Source organism: Tetrapisispora phaffii, chromosome 7 (assembly GCF_000236905.1).
Source record: "Tetrapisispora phaffii CBS 4417 chromosome 7, complete genome".
In the NCBI taxonomy this organism is placed as follows: Eukaryota; Fungi; Ascomycota; class Saccharomycetes; order Saccharomycetales; family Saccharomycetaceae; genus Tetrapisispora; species Tetrapisispora phaffii.
Genome location: NC_016526.1, coordinates 634335 through 652287, shown reverse-complemented (window position 1 = coordinate 652287; position 17953 = coordinate 634335). Strand labels below are relative to the sequence as shown.

General features: G+C 35.6%; 10 protein-coding genes and 1 non-coding gene across 11 annotated transcripts; 6 read left to right on the top strand and 5 right to left on the bottom strand.

Annotated features, from left to right (window-relative positions):
- Positions 1–205: 205 nt before the first annotated feature.
- KTI12 (Kti12p) lies at positions 206–1132 on the top strand (the record flags this gene model as incomplete). The annotated part of the gene is made up of 1 exon (XM_003686531.1): positions 206–1132. The coding sequence occupies one exon, from the start codon at positions 206–208 to the stop codon at positions 1130–1132; it is 927 nt and encodes a 308-aa protein (XP_003686579.1).
- Positions 1133–1256: 124 nt separating this feature from the next.
- Positions 1257–3092, bottom strand: ATP25 (Atp25p; the record flags this gene model as incomplete). Its single annotated transcript, XM_003686530.1, has 1 exon — positions 1257–3092. One exon carries the CDS (start codon positions 3090–3092, stop codon positions 1257–1259), a length of 1836 nt encoding a protein of 611 aa, XP_003686578.1.
- Positions 3093–3436: 344 nt separating this feature from the next.
- On the bottom strand, positions 3437–5140 carry ABF1 (DNA-binding protein ABF1; the record flags this gene model as incomplete). Its single annotated transcript, XM_003686529.1, has 1 exon — positions 3437–5140. The coding sequence occupies one exon, from the start codon at positions 5138–5140 to the stop codon at positions 3437–3439; it is 1704 nt and encodes a 567-aa protein (XP_003686577.1).
- A 963-nt stretch (positions 5141–6103) lies between these two features.
- TPHA0Gtrna7D lies at positions 6104–6175 on the bottom strand. Its single transcript has one exon. It is a non-coding gene; the product is annotated as a tRNA-Asp (tRNA).
- Positions 6176–7038: 863 nt separating this feature from the next.
- On the top strand, positions 7039–8181 carry RAD27 (multifunctional nuclease RAD27; the record flags this gene model as incomplete). The annotated part of the gene is made up of 1 exon (XM_003686528.1): positions 7039–8181. One exon carries the CDS (start codon positions 7039–7041, stop codon positions 8179–8181), a length of 1143 nt encoding a protein of 380 aa, XP_003686576.1.
- Positions 8182–8570: 389 nt separating this feature from the next.
- APN1 (DNA-(apurinic or apyrimidinic site) lyase APN1) lies at positions 8571–9662 on the top strand (the record flags this gene model as incomplete). The annotated part of the gene is made up of 1 exon (XM_003686527.1): positions 8571–9662. One exon carries the CDS (start codon positions 8571–8573, stop codon positions 9660–9662), a length of 1092 nt encoding a protein of 363 aa, XP_003686575.1.
- Positions 9663–10189: 527 nt separating this feature from the next.
- On the top strand, positions 10190–11800 carry PRR1 (serine/threonine protein kinase PRR1; the record flags this gene model as incomplete). The annotated part of the gene is made up of 1 exon (XM_003686526.1): positions 10190–11800. The coding sequence occupies one exon, from the start codon at positions 10190–10192 to the stop codon at positions 11798–11800; it is 1611 nt and encodes a 536-aa protein (XP_003686574.1).
- Positions 11801–12228: 428 nt separating this feature from the next.
- TPHA0G02980 (glucose-6-phosphate 1-epimerase) lies at positions 12229–13119 on the top strand (the record flags this gene model as incomplete). The annotated part of the gene is made up of 1 exon (XM_003686525.1): positions 12229–13119. One exon carries the CDS (start codon positions 12229–12231, stop codon positions 13117–13119), a length of 891 nt encoding a protein of 296 aa, XP_003686573.1.
- A 250-nt stretch (positions 13120–13369) lies between these two features.
- On the bottom strand, positions 13370–13942 carry SBA1 (Hsp90 cochaperone SBA1; the record flags this gene model as incomplete). The annotated part of the gene is made up of 1 exon (XM_003686524.1): positions 13370–13942. One exon carries the CDS (start codon positions 13940–13942, stop codon positions 13370–13372), a length of 573 nt encoding a protein of 190 aa, XP_003686572.1.
- Positions 13943–14586: 644 nt separating this feature from the next.
- Positions 14587–16566, top strand: MUB1 (MYND-type zinc finger protein MUB1; the record flags this gene model as incomplete). The annotated part of the gene is made up of 1 exon (XM_003686523.1): positions 14587–16566. One exon carries the CDS (start codon positions 14587–14589, stop codon positions 16564–16566), a length of 1980 nt encoding a protein of 659 aa, XP_003686571.1.
- A 434-nt stretch (positions 16567–17000) lies between these two features.
- SRT1 (ditrans,polycis-polyprenyl diphosphate synthase) lies at positions 17001–17903 on the bottom strand (the record flags this gene model as incomplete). Its single annotated transcript, XM_003686522.1, has 1 exon — positions 17001–17903. The coding sequence occupies one exon, from the start codon at positions 17901–17903 to the stop codon at positions 17001–17003; it is 903 nt and encodes a 300-aa protein (XP_003686570.1).
- Between the last annotated feature and the right edge of the window lie 50 nt (positions 17904–17953).

Below are 17953 nucleotides of genomic sequence, written 5' to 3'. Positions count from 1 at the left end.
TATCCATAACATTGGAATGACACTATATTAACTGTAATAGTGCTTTCTAAAATTTTGAAATTATTGAAATATGCGATGAGATGAAATATTGAATATAAATAAAACATTATGAATATATGATCTATAATTTCAGTTTTAAAGTAATCTTGCTATTTAGATTTGATTACAAGGACCGCCATAGGTGAATGAAATACACATATTACCTATGCCTTTAATTTTATTTTCTGGATACCCATGTAGTGGGAAAACTACAAAGGCAAAAGAACTAATAGAATTATTAGAAGAGAAGATAAAAAATGAACCTGCTTTAAGTAAGTATAAGATAGTATACCATAGTGATGAAACTTTAGGTATCAAACATGAAAACTACGCTAACTCCCATGATGAAAGAAAGCTAAGATCTGAGATCATGTCTGCGGTTAAAAGAGATTTATCGAAAACTAATATTGTAATTGTAGATTCTTTAAATTATATCAAAGGTTTCCGTTATCAGTTACATTGTGAAGTTAAAAATAGCTCTTCAACTTTCTGTTTAATTCAGACAATGTGCCCAGTAGATGTTATACTAGAATGGAATACAAACTCTCCAAATCCATGGGATGAAACTTTGTTAACCCAATTAATCCAACGTTATGAAGAACCAAATGGTCTATCACGTTGGGATTCACCTTTATTTGCTATTTTATCTAACCAGGATACAGCTAAAGAATATTTTAATGATATATCTAGCGCTATTTTTACATCTAGCAAATCTTTAAATAATAGAGATCCATTAAGTCGTGCATTTCAGAAGCCAAACTCTGTTACTTTGTTAAAACCTGCATCCCAGACTAACTTTATGCAAATGCTTGATATGGAAACCACTAGAGTTGTAAAAACAATAATGAACGAAGTAAAAATAGCACAATCAATTGGCTCGAAATATAGCCCTAGAATTATTGTTTCCGAAGATGTTAAAGACATAAACGAAGATGGATGTGTATATGTGGATTTGCCAGTCTCTGGTGTTACATTGCCATTATTACAAAGATTGAAAAGGCAATTTATAAGTTTAAATAAGGTGAGAGATATGGAAAAAGATAGAATTGTTCATTTGTTTGCTGATTATTTAACTAAGCATTTGAATGAGTAAACGATAAATTATTTAGTATTATAGATGTTAAACATAGTCGAATGTTTCTCAAAGGTGAGCACTTGTAATCTAAATTTCAAGAATATAATTGATATTAAATATTTAGATATTAATATATAGATGGTCATTCATTATGTGAGAGTAAGTACTTCTTCAAATCAGCATTACCAAAGTTTTCATTATTTACAAGTTGGAACAGCTCAGTGATAGCTGAGCCTAATTTATCGTCAACTAGGACATCATTACGTTTTATCCACATTAGCATATCGCTATTGATAAAGTGCTCATGTACTGATTTATCCCCCTTCTTAATTACCAAATTAATCAGATCATACCATGGCCTTGTGTCATTTTTATATGACGACATGTATCCTAGTTGATCCCATATTTTCCAAATAGAGTACCAAGAATTCACCTCGGCTAAAGTATTGATTATTGGGATCACGATAGATTTATCTAGCATAACTTTACGTTCACTAGAGATAGATACCAAATAATCAATAACCTCATATAATGCATTTAAATTTGTATTTTTATTTTTATTCTTAATAATCATGGTGTTTAATAATAAAGATATCGTTTCTCCATTGTCTAAGATCAAATAATTCCGAATTAACTTAAGTGATTTTACCAAATAGTGATTATATTTCACGAGATCAGAGTACTTCGGATCCTCAATACGTTCAATTGATCGAATTGTCAATTTTAAGAATGATTCAAAATCAAAAGTTGTAATATCAGAATTTGAAACTACTTTTGTCACTAAATAATCACAATAATATTGTTTTGGACCATAGTTTACTGGATCAATTTCGTTTAAAAGATAGAGAAACGATTGTCTTTTCTCCCAATATTTGATAGACTTAGTTGGTTCCATGCTTATTGGCCAATGGTAATCAAAAAATAATTTTAAAGAGCCAATATTCAAGTTATCCTTTGAAGTTTTGATCATAGACTCTAAAGTTTTGTTAATGAATTCTAAAATTATTATTTGATTATCTTGAGGTATGTTTAATATTTTTATAAGATCTGAGGACATGGTGCGAAGATTATTCTCATCGACCTGCCTTAAAATATGTTTTATTTTATTTTCAGTAGCACACGCTTGACTCACCGTGGAATAATTTCTTTTGTTTTGAAGAGCCAATCTTTTTAATCCAGCTAAAACATTATTACCGTCATTAACATCCATCATAGAGCCAGGCTGAGTATCTAGGGGGTTTTCATTTGTAATTTCATTGAGATCTTCATTGACCGGCGATTCGTGTGAAGCTGGTAAATATAATTCTTCTAACTTCATAATTGTTCTCTTATTAGGTGTTAAAATACTAACGAAGATATTATCGACATTACAATCAATCATATACCATGACTCTTTGTTCGAAGAAGACAGTAATGTATTACCCAATGCTTTTGAATAGTTATTTTTCTTCTCTAGTCTTCTCTTCCTTTTTCTCTCATCATTTGCATTAATATTACCTTCTACAGAGGCAATCGTATTATATTCAGATTTTAAAACTTTATTCAATTCAATGAAAGTGCTATTACAATGCTTACTCGATTTTCCAGTACCGATGACCATGTAATCACAAATCTCTGCCACTGCAGTGGTGAATTCACGTTCATGAGGCTCTGAAAGTTTTTGTTGTTTCAAATCGAATATCTTTATATCTGTAATACCTAATTTGTTCTTGATAAAGTTTGTAATTCGAATTAAAGAGTGAGGTGAATGTTCTGGAAATTCAACTATCTGATCCATCACTGGAGTCTGCTGTTGTAATAATTTCTCTCTGTTGACCATGCTCACATACCAGGGAACTAGCACATTCCTTTTCTCCTTCTCAATTGGTGGCTCTGCAGTTGATTGATGCCTTGAGATAGTGAGTTTTGTTGTATTGTAGATGACCTTGTTGCAAATGGCTACTGCAGGCCCTCTGGACAATTTTCTTGCTCTCAGCATCCTTTATCGTTTGCTGTTGTAGTCAATGCATTTATGAATACAGGTTGTGTGTTTGTGGGGTTGTGTGTTTTTTATAGTGCTTTTGAATATCACATTGAAATTATGTTAAGATTTTGTATGCGCAATGAACGTGAAAACAATATTTAATAAACGTTACGTATATGATTTTATAGATAAATATATAATTGATTTGAATTCGATGTTTGATATATTTTTAAATAAAGAATAATACATGGTTGAGATAAATAAGTTTTTTCTATTTAAAGAGTACATTTATTCTGTCGGGGAGGGGGGAAGACACCAGGTTCCTGAGAACATTGAATTGTAAAATTGATGAATGTAATTTATTGACCTCTCAATTCAGGTTGAATATTTTCATCAGGAATATCCTCTTTTTTATTTGATAGTTCATTATGGTTGTGTTGTTGTACAAGCTCATCTTTGAAGTGTGATGATAACAATCTTAATTGTTCTGCGACCTCGTGAGGCAATTTATCGTCACCTGCATCTTCGAGAGCCATTAGTGTTTCATCCAGAGCATTTAATTTAATCGAGGCACTTTCATTGTTGTTATCGATTCTACTACGTTTTCTCTGTATATCCTCTTCTTCCAGATCTGGATGAACGTTTGAATCCTCGTTATCCTCATTGTCATTTAGAAGTCTTTTATTGTTTTTCATAGCTTTGATTGAATTTTCTTCGTTGACCATTGCATTAGCTGCATATACTACATCCTGGGCTTCTTTCAAAGCTGTTCTTAGACGAGTTTCATCGTCCATAGATGCAAGGTTACCGTCTTCATCGGCATTGGAGTATACGTTATTTTCTTCATCTTCTCCATGAGCATGAGCATTATTCCCTATTGGTAACATTTCATTTCTTGTTGAATTTACATCTGATGATCTAACCATGGATGAAGTGTGATTCCGTGCTGAGGAAACAGAGGTTGCTGTATTCTTTGTGGCATTAGAGGAACCATTGACACCCACTGCGTTTCCTGTTGCAGTGTGGTATTCTCCATTCTTTTTCTTTTTCAGGACGAATCTTGCTTTATAAGTAGTGACACGTCTTGCAATCTGCCCTTTAAAAGTTTTGTCAATGTCATCGTCCGATAGTTTGAAATTCTTCTTCAAAACAGGAAGTAAATCACTGTCCTCTACAAATTGAGCCACTTTAAATTTCGAGATAGTATTTTCCTCCTCATTACAAAGTTCCTCCAATTTTTGATCGAAATTCAATTCATTCTGTAAAATTTTTGGGATTTTTGTCAATACAAACTTCTGCAAAGAAAGATTCGACTCTAAAGGATGATTATGATAGGGATCGATTTTTGTAACCATGAACGGACCTCTCAATTCGTTCTTCCCGCCGTTGTTATTTTGTGAATGGTCATAATCGTCGATAACTAGCCCGCCCTCATTCGAGTTGTCATCACTTGACTTACTCTTTGACTCCGAAACACCTTCAGACTTCACCCCCCTTCCGCCGTCGTCGTCCTCGTCGTTATTGTTGTTGTTATTGACCGCCGCCACAGCCGCCACAATGGCTGCTGTAACATCATCATCGTCATCTACCGCATCTGCATCGTATTTTTTTGTCCTTAATTCAGTATCGACATTGCTATCGTCTACGTCGTTGTTTGTACTTGTGTCGGCAGCGGCGTTGTTGCTGGATAGTTTTGACTGCGATAAAGCTACATGGTTGTCAATGTCATCGATATCGTGCAAATTAATGTTATTAATCAGAGCGTCCCTATTATTACCACAGTAGCTCAACAGGATTTTAAACTGGCAATTTTTCAAATGGCAAGCAAAAGTGAAATGCTTGTTTCTGTGTGAATTTTTCAATATGATGGGACACCTGGCCTGGAATTCGTAGTCCTGAATAACCTTGTACCAGTCATCTAGAGTTTCGAATTTCTTATTATCAATCCCAGCATCTTCAGTAACAGCCAAATTTTTATTTATAACACTGTGTTTATATTCGTATAGATTCGACATCTTTGCAACGGGAGATGAGTTGTGCAATACAGTTGTATAACAATGCATATACTTAACCAAACCACAACCACGAAATCCAAGACTATAAATATAGGAACACGAATCAGATCATTATATACTAATCGCAAGAAGAAATCATTATATACAACTAGAGTAGCATGTAAACAAGATGCATGATAACTTGTAATAAAATGGAACGTTGACAGTTGTCGTTATTAGTTATTTGCAATATTCCAACATCAAAACATCACAAATAAACAGCTGGCTGTGATCACCATTGACGGACGACGGGGGGAGGGGCCAAGGCTGCACGGCCGGGTAAGCAGTTCGTATCGGGTGATTGTTGTGGCACGCAGGGACTTTAGCCGCCGACGGGCGAGAGAGAGAGGGTGTGGGTGTGTGTCAGAATTATTGTAGTTGTCAGAATTATTGTAGTGTATGTGACAGAACTAAGTGTTTATGACACTTTGAGTCCAGAACCAATAGATCACTTACTAATGGAAAGAAGGTCTAGAACAATCTTTCAAGTGGTAGGTGAAAATTTCTCACTACAATGTAAATGGCCACGTGATAAACACAGATGTACAATACAGCACTAAAGAGCCTAGGAGGATGAATGAACATGTGTACGTGTTCATTCAACTGTCAGTTCAACTCATATATAAGGAGGGCTTCTAACTCTATATAGAATAGTTTAATTACACTAATAAAGGACCAATCGATTATTTAACTATAAAGAAGATGGACTATACTAGAGCAACTGAAGTGGCTAATGACACTAACTTAGATGTTGGAACTAACCAACATAAGCTTGCTTCTCCACAGTGTGGGCCACAGGTGTTGGAACAGTGCCGGTGCAATGGCGTTGCCTTGTTCGTTGGTGTTCGTATTTGGCAAGCAAAGCTCGGTGCTTGGTTCGCGCCACTTGCAATGTGTCTTGACAACTAGTGGCTCGCGGACCCTACCGCTGCTCTGGTCTTGTGTATGTGGTTGTGGCGTTGTGCAAAAAATCTCCGGAACGGGGAATTGAACCCCGATCCCGCACGCGACAAGCGCGGATTCTAACCATTAAACTATCCCGGATGTTATTTTACGTTGTTGTACTTTAATATGGGGGTAGGGATGCACGGTTATATGGAAGGGACGTAACGCAACAGCTAGACACATCATCATATCATTCTTCTCACATTCAACAAAGCTTGCTTCCTTGTATCATGTAGTATATAATTAAATAGTTACATGATTATGTCGTATCCTAGATGCATAAAAAGGTCGTCTACTGCAGTTCTGTTGCTATTTGTTATGAATTACTGATAACAATTGGCAATGCCGTATGGTGATCTAACTTCTTGGGGAGCTTATACCACAACACCTATGTAATAGAACCAAGTAGTCTAGTGTCACAATTATGGACCCTAGTGCAAGACAGTCAGCTGCCCTTGCCAGGAATCTGAAGTTTATAACAGACGTACAGTGCCTTGGATCCACTAGTTGTAAAAACAGAGCACACGCAGCAGGATCAGACGGTAATAATTCACGCCGTCCTAGGAGTGACCTCTAATATCCAGCCACCAACCTAGCCGACGTCAAGAACATCGAACCTGGCACTGCTCCAACACCTGTTTCGACACAACTTATGTCTGGATAGTCGGTGCCCAGCCGATGAACAGAGTTCCAGTTCAATCAATGTCCACGCTATTGCACTCTTCCCTGTGCGTTACCATGCTTGCAGCATGCGATCCCGGCTGGAACGCGTAAACACACTCACAGTACGTGGCTCACGATGCTCATCCTATGTACCAAAACGCGTAACCGTTCTATAGCCACCACACAGCATGGCATATCATATATTTAAACTTGTACTTGTATAAGACACACTCGTCATCAACCCAGTCAGATATCGGCAAGGAATCATCCAAACGGCACTGCAAAATACAACACACACAATGGGTATCAAAGGTTTGAATGCTATTATTTCCGAGCATGCTCCAACTGCAGTACGCAAGAGTGATATCAAAGCATTCTTTGGTAGAAAAGTTGCTATCGATGCATCTATGTCCCTGTACCAGTTTTTAATTGCTGTGAGACAACAGGATGGTGGACAGTTGACAAACGAGAATGGGGAGACCACGTCACATCTGATGGGGATCTTCTATAGAACACTGAGAATGATCGATAATGGTATCAAGCCATGCTATGTTTTTGACGGTAAACCTCCAGTGCTGAAATCTCACGAATTGACAAAGAGAACAGCAAGAAGAGTAGAGACAGAGAAGAAGCTGGCCGAGGCTGTCGAGCAAGCAGATATTCTCAAGCAAGAGAAGAGATTAGTCAAAGTCTCCAAGGAACATAACGATGAGGCCAAGCATTTGCTAGAGTTGATGGGGATCCCATACGTTAATGCTCCCTGTGAGGCTGAATCTCAATGTGCAGAATTAGCAAAGAAGGGCAAAGTCTACGCTGCAGCAAGTGAGGATATGGATACTTTATGTTACAGAACACCGTTCTTATTAAGACATTTGACTTTTTCTGAAGCTAAGAAAGAACCAATTCACGAAATTAACACCGAAACTGTGTTGGAAGGACTGGAACTAACTTTGGAACAGTTCATAGACTTGGGCATCATGCTGGGGTGTGATTACTGTGAAAGTATCAGAGGCGTGGGTCCTGTCACCGCTTTGAAGCTGATCAAAGAACATGGCTCTCTAGAGAAAATCATTGAATTCGTAGAGAGCCCAGATTCTAATAGCAAATGGAAGATACCTGAAAATTGGCCATATAAAGAAGCAAGAGATTTGTTTTTGAATCCAGATGTTATTGACGGTGCTGACATCGACCTGAAATGGAAACCACCACAAGAAGAAGCACTAGTCAGTTATCTATGTGGTGATAAGAAATTCAGTGAGGAAAGGGTCAGATCAGGTATCAAAAGATTACAAAAAGGGTTGAAATCAGGTGTACAGGGAAGACTAGATGGATTCTTCAAGGTCGTACCAAAGACGAAAGAACAACTGGAAGCTGCTAAGGCTAAAGCTAAAGCTTCAAAAAAAGTAATAAAGTCACCAAGAAGAGAAAGTAAAGGTAATTAACTCGACAGGAAAACCCTTAATTCCTCGCCGTTCCAATTGAGAGATGATTCGAAAATAATTTTGTATAACAACCAGAACATTTTATAAATAATAACACAAAACAATGCATTATCTAATACATAAAAGAGTAGCCCATGTTCATTTCTTTATGACCATGTTCGTAGTTCGATGGAGTTGCTGTCATTGCTGATTTTTCCATCTATTACGGAACTTTTCCATTTTGTAGATTTGGAAAAGTTGAACAATACTGTTAGAAGAAGATGAGTTATAAAGATACGATCTGGAAATTGTTTGATGAACAACTAACCAAGAATACAATATTGGCTAATACACGATTGACTTTTTCACTTAGTAGGACTATCAACTTAAAAAGGAATTGAACTGCACTAATGTCGAAATTCATTAGAAATACAACCTCAAAGTATAAATTCGGTGCGCATGTATCCACTGCAGGTGGTGTTTCAAATAGTGTAACCAATGCGTTCAATATTGGTTGCAATTCCTTTGCTTTGTTTTTGAAGTCGCCACGGAAATGGGTCTCTCCACAATATACACAGGATGAGATTGATAAGTTTAAAGAGCTGTGCGTTAAACATAATTATAATCCATTGACTGACATTTTGCCACATGGTCAATATTTTATCAACCTAGCCAACCCAGAGGTGGAGAAGGCAGAAAAGAGCTACGATTCACTCATTGACGATCTGAAAAGAGCTGAACAGCTTGGTATTGGTCTGTACAATTTGCATCCGGGTTCGTCGCTAAAGGGAGATCACACTGTGCAATTGAAGCAATTGGCCGATTATCTTAATAAAGCCATCAAAGAAACAAAATTTGTTAAGATTGTGCTTGAGAATATGGCAGGTACCGGTAACTTAGTTGGAAGTGATCTACATGATTTGAGAACCGTAATTGATATGATAGAAGATCAATCAAGAATAGGTGTCTGTATCGATACATGCCATACTTTTGCTGCCGGTTACGATATCAGCAACAAGGAGAGCTTTGATGAATTTTGGAAAATGTTTGACGATGTAGTTGGTTACAAATATCTCAGCTCCATCCATTTGAATGATTCAAAAGCTCCTTTAGGTGCAAACAGAGATCTCCACGAGAAAATCGGTGAAGGTTTTCTTGGGTTAGAGGTTTTCAGATTAATCGCACACAACGAAAACTTACGTGGTATTCCAGTTGTCCTGGAGACACCCCAAGATGACGATACTGGTTATGGACATGAAATTGATACTTTAGAATGGTTAGAGACCATAGACGACGAAAATAACAAAGAATTGGTTGCCAAAAATATAAAGTTACAAAGCCAAGGCGAAAAAGTACGTAAAGAACAAGCTGTTAAGTTTAAAGTCAAACAAGCAAGGGCAACAAAATCACCAAAAAAAAGAACACTGGTAAAAGATGAGGTAAAGTCAGCGAACAGTATCACTTCTCAATTGACCAAAAAAAGAAGAACCACCAAGAAATAATAAAAACATTGTATTCATAAAATTTTTGTACGATAAATAACAAATATCATAACTCGTGGAGAATATTTGAAAACACAATAGATATGCTACAACTTGTTTATAATTCTTGTTTCACTTGCAGTGAAATATATCATCTCATCTATCTCATCGCTCAATTTTCAATAATCTTAATACATTAAGTAAGGGACCTGTAAATTGAAAAATCGAAAACACATTTAGGAAAAACAATCAAATTAAAAGAAACTTGTAACTGTTTATTTGTATAATAGTATTAATAATATATATTACCATAAGTGATTCATAGTGTGTTGTGTATTGACACTTAACTGTTTTGCTCAGTTTCGCTAAGTTTGAAAGGTTTGATTTTGTCAGTTATTGTAATCGAACGTTAAAAAAACATATTACTCCCCTTTAGTGATCCCATACACACTAACGTGAACAAAGTGTGCTTGGGGGTTGATCTGTACTGGTTTACAATACTATAAAACTAGATAGGAAATTTTGATGATAATATAACTACATTTACGATGGTTGAGAATAATGAAATGCACACGAAAGTATATGCTGGATTGGGTATTCAGACTCCAAGATTGTCTACTACTGATAATGGTGATACAGGCAAGGGAAATGACAAATTACGATCCTTACATGCTATAATTACAGAAAATAACAGTGATTACGAGATTGATGATGCCAATAACGTAAAGGAGGGGAGTAACAGTGCCTTGTCCACGCCTGTGAATCTTTCGATCCCAAAGTTTGACAAATACTCGGAGCTTCCTACACCTATGGGGTATACACCAAACCATAAAGCAACTAATACATTGTCACCACAAATTGAGAAGTACAAGATGTCGTCACCTGTGCTGACTCCATTATATATGTCTAAAATTCGTCGTGATCCAGCACTAGTCCGGAAAATAGATGACAATGTCTCTGATACCTATCATCACGCTCCACAGCATCGAATAATATCTGAGTTGCCTCCACTTCCGCTTGCCGAGAAGCAGAGGATAGCATCGTTGCCTACAATGAATGAAGAACCTATGAAATTTGGAGCATCTATTGATACAATTACAGAAGAAGAGCCATCATCGGAAGAAAAACAAATAGATGGGTATCTGGTTGATGATCTCGAAAAAAAACTGAAGTTTGAAATGGTCAAAGTAATAGGTGAAGGCAACTTCAGTACAGTTTATCTATTTGAAAGAATCGGTGTTACTAATGCAGACGAAGATAATAGGCTGCAGCAAGTTGCAGTAAAGAGTATTAAGTATCCAGAAGAGTTAAATAATCCAGAACTAAAGGGTACTTCTGTATACACAGATATTATGTCAAGGTTTGAAACTTCCTTAACACGTGAATTGAGTGTATTGAAATCAATCGATCACCCTTGTATTATCAAGTTGTATGCCATTAACAACAAAATATTTCTAGCATCGAAGAAACCTGTTCAAGATATACTTTCTAAAAATGATAAGTTGCCACCTCTTGACTTAATTTGTTCATATTGTTCAGGTGGAGATATCCTGGGTACTGCAATAGCTATGGCTGGAAAATTGGAACTCTGGTTCATCCAAAGAATATTTTCTGAATTAACTTTAGCTGTCAAGTATTTGCATGAGAATAACATTATACACAGAGATTTGAAATTGGAAAATATTTTATTAAAATACCCAATGGAAAAAATATTGGAAATGAAAGAGTCCAATTTGCTTAACAATGAAAGTATTATCGAACTTGGAGACTTTGGTTTATGTAAACAGTTATATCCAGGTGAAATGTGCACTACCAGATGTGGGTCAGAAGATTATGTTTCGCCTGAAATATTGATGGGCATTGAATATGATGGTAAATTAAGCGATACATGGGCAATGGGAGTTATACTCTATGGGTTACTGGAAAACAGATTACCATTTGATCCCTTACCGAATGCTAATTTCAGACAGAGAAGCAGATCAACTGCCCATAGGATTGCCATGTTCGAATGGAAATGGTCAAAAATGCTTGACATTGAATCGAGTGCAAAAGAAATAGTAAAAAACACACTCATAAGAAAGAACTCAAGATGGAGGATTGAACAAATATACAATTCTGAATACATCCAGGAGCAAGTTACAAAACTAACATATATCTAGATCATTTATTCTCGCATCTTTAGATACTCAAAGACACGTATTTTTATATACACATTTATATGCATTAAATACTTCAAAAACGATATAAATAAAACAAATAGTTAAGTTAACCTATACGAACTACATAATGTATCGAAAACTTGTTTCCATTAAACCCAACTTGCACAATTAATGAACTTATACAATATTTTACCTTTATTGTTCAATAACCTTCATTTTTGCTCTCGAAAGATGTAGCTTCAATGCATTGCGCTAAATATCACTTTCTGAAGAATCAAGTCAGTCAAATTTTCCATCATATGAATTATTAAAAGAAGTTGCAATTAAAAGGGACAAATAAGTCAGTCGTCAGTTGAGTCAATTAACACATAGTGAGTTAATTGGTAGTAACTGAACGTAGATACTAAAACAGGTAGACTTAATAGATAATGTCCATTCAAGAAACTGATACCCAAGTTATCATCACTCATCCAAATCATAGCGATTCTGTTGTTAAAATTTTGAAATACGGTGCCACCATTTATTCTTGGGTCTCTAAAGGTTCTGAGCAATTATGGTTGTCTTCTGCTACAAAATTAGATGGTTCAAAGCCAGTAAGAGGTGGTATTCCATTAGTTTTCCCAGTTTTTGGTAAGAATACTGCTGATGAATATTTAAAAGATTTGCCACAACACGGTTTTGCTAGAAACTCTACCTGGGAGTTTTTAGGTCAAACTAGACAAAACCCTCCAACAGTGCAATTTGCTTTATCTCCAGAACAAGCTAACCCAGATTTGATTAAATTATGGCCAATGGATTTCACCTTGATTTTAACTGTCAGTTTACACAAAGAAAGTTTGACTACTAAAATCGAAGTTAAGAACACTTCTGAAACCAAGGAAATGAAATTCAACTGGTTGTTCCACACTTATCTAAGGGTAGAAGACATTGAAGACACTTTTGTTTCAAACTTAGCTGGTATGACCACTTATGATCAATTATTGCAAATTACTTACGATGACAAACACCCAGTTGTCACATTCCATGAAGAAGTTGATAAGATATACAAAGAAGTTCCCGAAGATCGTATCATCCAAGTTGTCCGTAAAGGTGTTCCAATTCACACTTTGAAGAGAAGTAACTTACCAGATGCTGTTGTTTGGAACCCATGGATCGAAAAGTCTTCTGGCATGGGTGATTTCGAACCAAAAGATGGTTATTTACAAATGGTCTGTGTTGAGCCAGGTCATGTCCATGATTTAGTAAAATTGGCACCGGGTGAAACTTGGAACGCTTCCCAAAAGCTATTCAATGGTGAATTGAAGTACCAAGCTATTTAAATAATGTAACTAAGTAAAGAAATAATTTCAGAATTACTATATATGATTATACATTAGAGCAAATACATTTGTCATATATGCAATAATCCACAATAACAGCAATATATATGGATATATACATAAGAAAATCACTTGTTATTTTTAGTTTTATTGAGATCAGTATTGAAGTGGACCGGGTACAAGTTTGATTCTGTTTTGTTTTTTCAGCCCAATAGCTCATCTACCCTTTCAAACCACAGAATGATCGAACTTATTCAGCACCAAAGTTACCACCTTGTGCGGCTAGTAATTGTTGTAAAGCTTCCAAGTCCATACCACCTGCGCCACCCATGCCTTCACCGCCAGCACCCATCATACCAGCCGCGCCACCAGCACCACCAGCACCACCAGCACCACCAGCACCCATGTTAGCAAAAGGATCCATCTCTGAGTCGTTTGCAACTTCATCTTGCTCATCTTCGTCAACCCATTTGTTGAAATCAGTCTTGATAAAAGCATACTTCACCTTTTCTTTAGTTAATCTTGGCCAATATTCAATATCCAAATCTTTCTTAATTAACTTAATGAAATAATGTTGACCATTTGCGATTTTATGTAAAGACTTCTCAGGGATAACATCTTTGAACAAGTCCAAATGCAATTCGTAAGTTTCACCACCTTCAACGGAGCCGCTCTTTGCAACTAAATCCAACCTGTTCTCAGTAATCTTAACCTCTGGGTTTGGTTGACAATCAGGGATAGAAATTGTTAACAAAACGTAGTTTTTTTCTTCATCATCGGTGCTCGATCTTTGAGCCCATAGAACTTCAGGATGTAATGACATTATTCGACTAGGTTTGTATTAGTAAGTGATGTTTGTTAATTATCTTTTGCAACTGTCAAAAAATATACGTATTATCTGTATGTCCTGAAAAAACACAACTAAACCAATCGTTCAAACTACAAACTAGAACACTTTCTAATCAAACCTATTCAACCCCACTTCAAACTCTTTTAACAACTCAATCAACAAGTCAATTGTAATTAAAGATCTCCTTATTGATTGTGTTCGTAATTGAACGTTTTACGAATTGTTCTTATTTCAAAATCCTAAGAGGCTCAGTCACCCGGCCATCAGACATTGGCGCAGAAACAATAGACCTTTTGACCTCTAAAGTTCCAAGAAAGTATATAAAGGATTAAAAGTCTGAAGATATTTGTAATGGAGGTTGTGTTATTAGAAATGCTTGAGTAGAGATCAATACTATAGGACCGAGGTAATTGGATTTGGTAGTGAATATATATCTGTTAGGCTGTTCTTTTTTCTTTCTGTGGAGTGCAGGGACGCAAAACTAAGAGAATTAGAGAGACAGAGAGAGGAACGCAAAGGAAGTTACTATTTGAGTTTGTTTATTTTTTCATACAGACACACACACATATATATATGATCATTAGACTGTTTTTGATTGTTGATACTATTTAATACGAATGCGAGATTCTAATTTTAGAGCTGTTTTGTCTAATCGTCCTATTGTGCCCATTACTCAAACTGTTTACGATAGGAAATCTATTGATATTGATTCCAGTATTCCTTTGATCAATTCTTTGAATAATTTGACGTATTTGACCTCGAATTCTGGGAAGATCAGAGAAACTATCTCGAATGATGGTTCTCTAGAGAGGTTGATGTCGATTCTACAGAACTGTCACCTGCCGTTGTTTGACGTTTTGTTCACTGATGGAGATAATATAAGTATCCACAAGAAACACACTAGGGTAAGAAATATCTGCAAAGAGAAGAAGTTGGCGTTGTGTTCGTGGAAATGGACTCTAGCGTTTCAATGTTTGGTGTTGACTGGCACAAGGGGCACAGAGAAGATAAGAGAGAAAGTTGTATCATCGGGTGTGGTCTCGTTACTGGCTACTGTATTGGATAATTTTTTATTGTTTCACAAAAAATTTGATTTTGTAAGTGACAAGAAGATAAGTTTCGCTACTGAAAATATAACATTCGACAATTTGTTGTCAAGAGAAACATTCATGTATATGAGAAGTGATCTAAATGAGAGTTACGAGGAGTATGTCTCTTATTTATTAGGATATGATTTTAACAGTTATAACGATATCGAGAATTTATATATTGTAAATTATTTAAATAATTCAGATGATTATAATCTAACGATGGCCTCAGATTTTGCAGATATATGGAATTCAGATTTCGGGTTGTTTAATAACAACATAGAAAAGACAGAAGATAACAGAAATATAAATATAAATATGGATGACAGTATGAATGTAATGGAGGATGCCGATATGCTAGATGAGACGAATGAAGAAGAGATTTTGAGTCCAAATAAGGTATTCACGGCTTCGCCAGGTAGCAATAACACTTCTGAGAGTAATAGTAATAGAGAAAGGAGTGAGGAAGATTTGAATAATATTCAGAGTTATATTGACAAGGACTGTTTCTCAATAGATATGGACCACGCTCCTTTGATTTCCATACCTAGGAGTCTGTATTTTGGTAAGATTATACCCAAACAAGACGACGTCATATGGTCATTACAATTGCTGGCGTTCATATCGAAATATTCGTACATGAAGAATTCATTACAAAATTGTAAATTAATAGACTCATTGTCGTTTAGATCGATAATTGACAGGGTCAATAAGAGAATAGATCTATTAAATAATAATAATGACTCCAGCAAATTCACTTCCAGTAAAAATTCTCAACGGGATACAACTGATGACGTGGATATTAAAATGGAAGAACATCCAACAACTGAACAGAAAGTTTACCACATGAATGTTGATCAGGATGATGGTGATGATAAGTTTTTATCAGAACTTATAGCAGTACAACAAAAGTATTCTGAGAACAACGTCAATGAAACTTCAACTTCCAATAAGAGAATTGAGCTAAATAAAAAAGTTAAAAGGAATTTTAAAGAGAATTGGAATTACAATAACATGGATAAAACTCTAACTGAAGAAACTTGGAAATCAGTTGTCGATAAAATGTCAGTAAATATATTCCCTTTGGTGGAAAAATTTACTGTCACTGAATTGAACTCCCATGACATGATTTATTGGAGCTCAGTAATAATGAGGAATTCATGTAAGAAAGATGAAATTAATAACATCAGACAATGTGCTAATTTTGAATGTGGTAAATGGGAAAGTTATCCAAGAGAGTTTGCCAAATGCAGACGTTGTAAAAGGACTAAATATTGTTCAAGAGAATGTCAACTAAAAGGGTGGGCATATCATCGATATTGGTGCCATGAAGTTGGGACCTCTGTGAATAACAGAACTGCTGCCGACAAAAACCAACAGGTACCCAATAGTGCAGCTGATGATAATATTGCCGAAAGTGAACAAAACGGGGCAAATGGAGACACACAAACCAATTCTGATAGTAGAGAAGGCACTGTTGATGCAACGCCAAACTATACTGGAAATTAGATATTCCAGAGATTATTTTGGTTCACAAGGTACATTCATTTTGAATAGTTTAAGGTATTATGGTCGTTTTTATTTATATAATTATTAAGGTATAACTTTTAAAAGGGTATATGTATATATATATATATTCTAATTTAAAAGAGGTTTTTAGAAAATATAATATAGAGGAAAGTTAATAGATATTAGGAATGTTATTAATATGTAATTAAATCATTTTTGGTTGTAAATGGATTATTGAGGATAGCTAACGGTAAGAGCAAATTTCTATGTAAGTTATAATTACTAATGTTGCACCCTTTCAATCAGTTTCACCTGTGATTGAAACAGACATGGGGGCTGGTGAAAGATTAGCTAATACAGTGTTTGATCTTCTCCAATTTTTGACAGACAATCTGGTGTAAGGCTTAGCATTCGTATTATAATTATCTAAAGTCTTAGAAAAAAGACCATCTTATGATCATCCAATATAGACTGAAAAAGGAGAAATCTGGCCATAAACTGTCAGTGAACTCGATAGTAGATGATTCATGTGTTTGCCAGAGCATATAATCTGACAATCTATTGTGACCACTTGTCCTAACTAGCAAATCACATTTGTCTGAAAAAGAATCAAAATACATAGAATTAGAAAAGTCTTTAATATGTATGGTACTATTATCGGTAGATTGCTTGGTATTGATATTATTGATTTTTTTGTCAACTGTATTAAATATTGAATGATAGATATCGTTTCTTGAAGTGTATGGGTAACATATATATAAAATAAAGTCATCTCCATTCTGTGTCAATGCTTCAACTCTTCTAATTCTTTCTACCATATCCGACGACAAATAAGAAAAATCGCCTACTATCTTTAACCTTGTACCATATAAAGGATCCGTGTAATCAACTGCTCTCGCTGCAAAATCATCCAACTTTTCAGCGAAAAGAGTTGTTAGTGTATTAACCTCTTCTGGAGATCTGTTAAAATTCTCAATGGAAAAGGCATACGCACTGACACATTTTACCCCCATCTGCTTACAAGAATAAACTAATGACAGTAGATTCAAGCCTCCAGCTTCATGACCCTTCTTGACAGGAAGATCAAAAGATTTAGCGTAGCGTCGATTGCCGTCCATTATAAATGAAATATGCTGTGGAACATATCCTACTTTTATAACAGAAATAAATAGACTCCTAAACCGTGTCAGTATCCACCCAATTAATCTGTATTGAAGCAACCAAGAAACAATAGTGTTTCTATAATGTACATATAATTCTGTAACTGTATTTAAAAGATGATTGAATGGGAGAAATAAGTACTCCAATAATAATTTGTGCAATATTTCATATATCATGGCTGCTTAAAAAATTTCCAATACCCCACGATGACGCCTACACTTTAGCA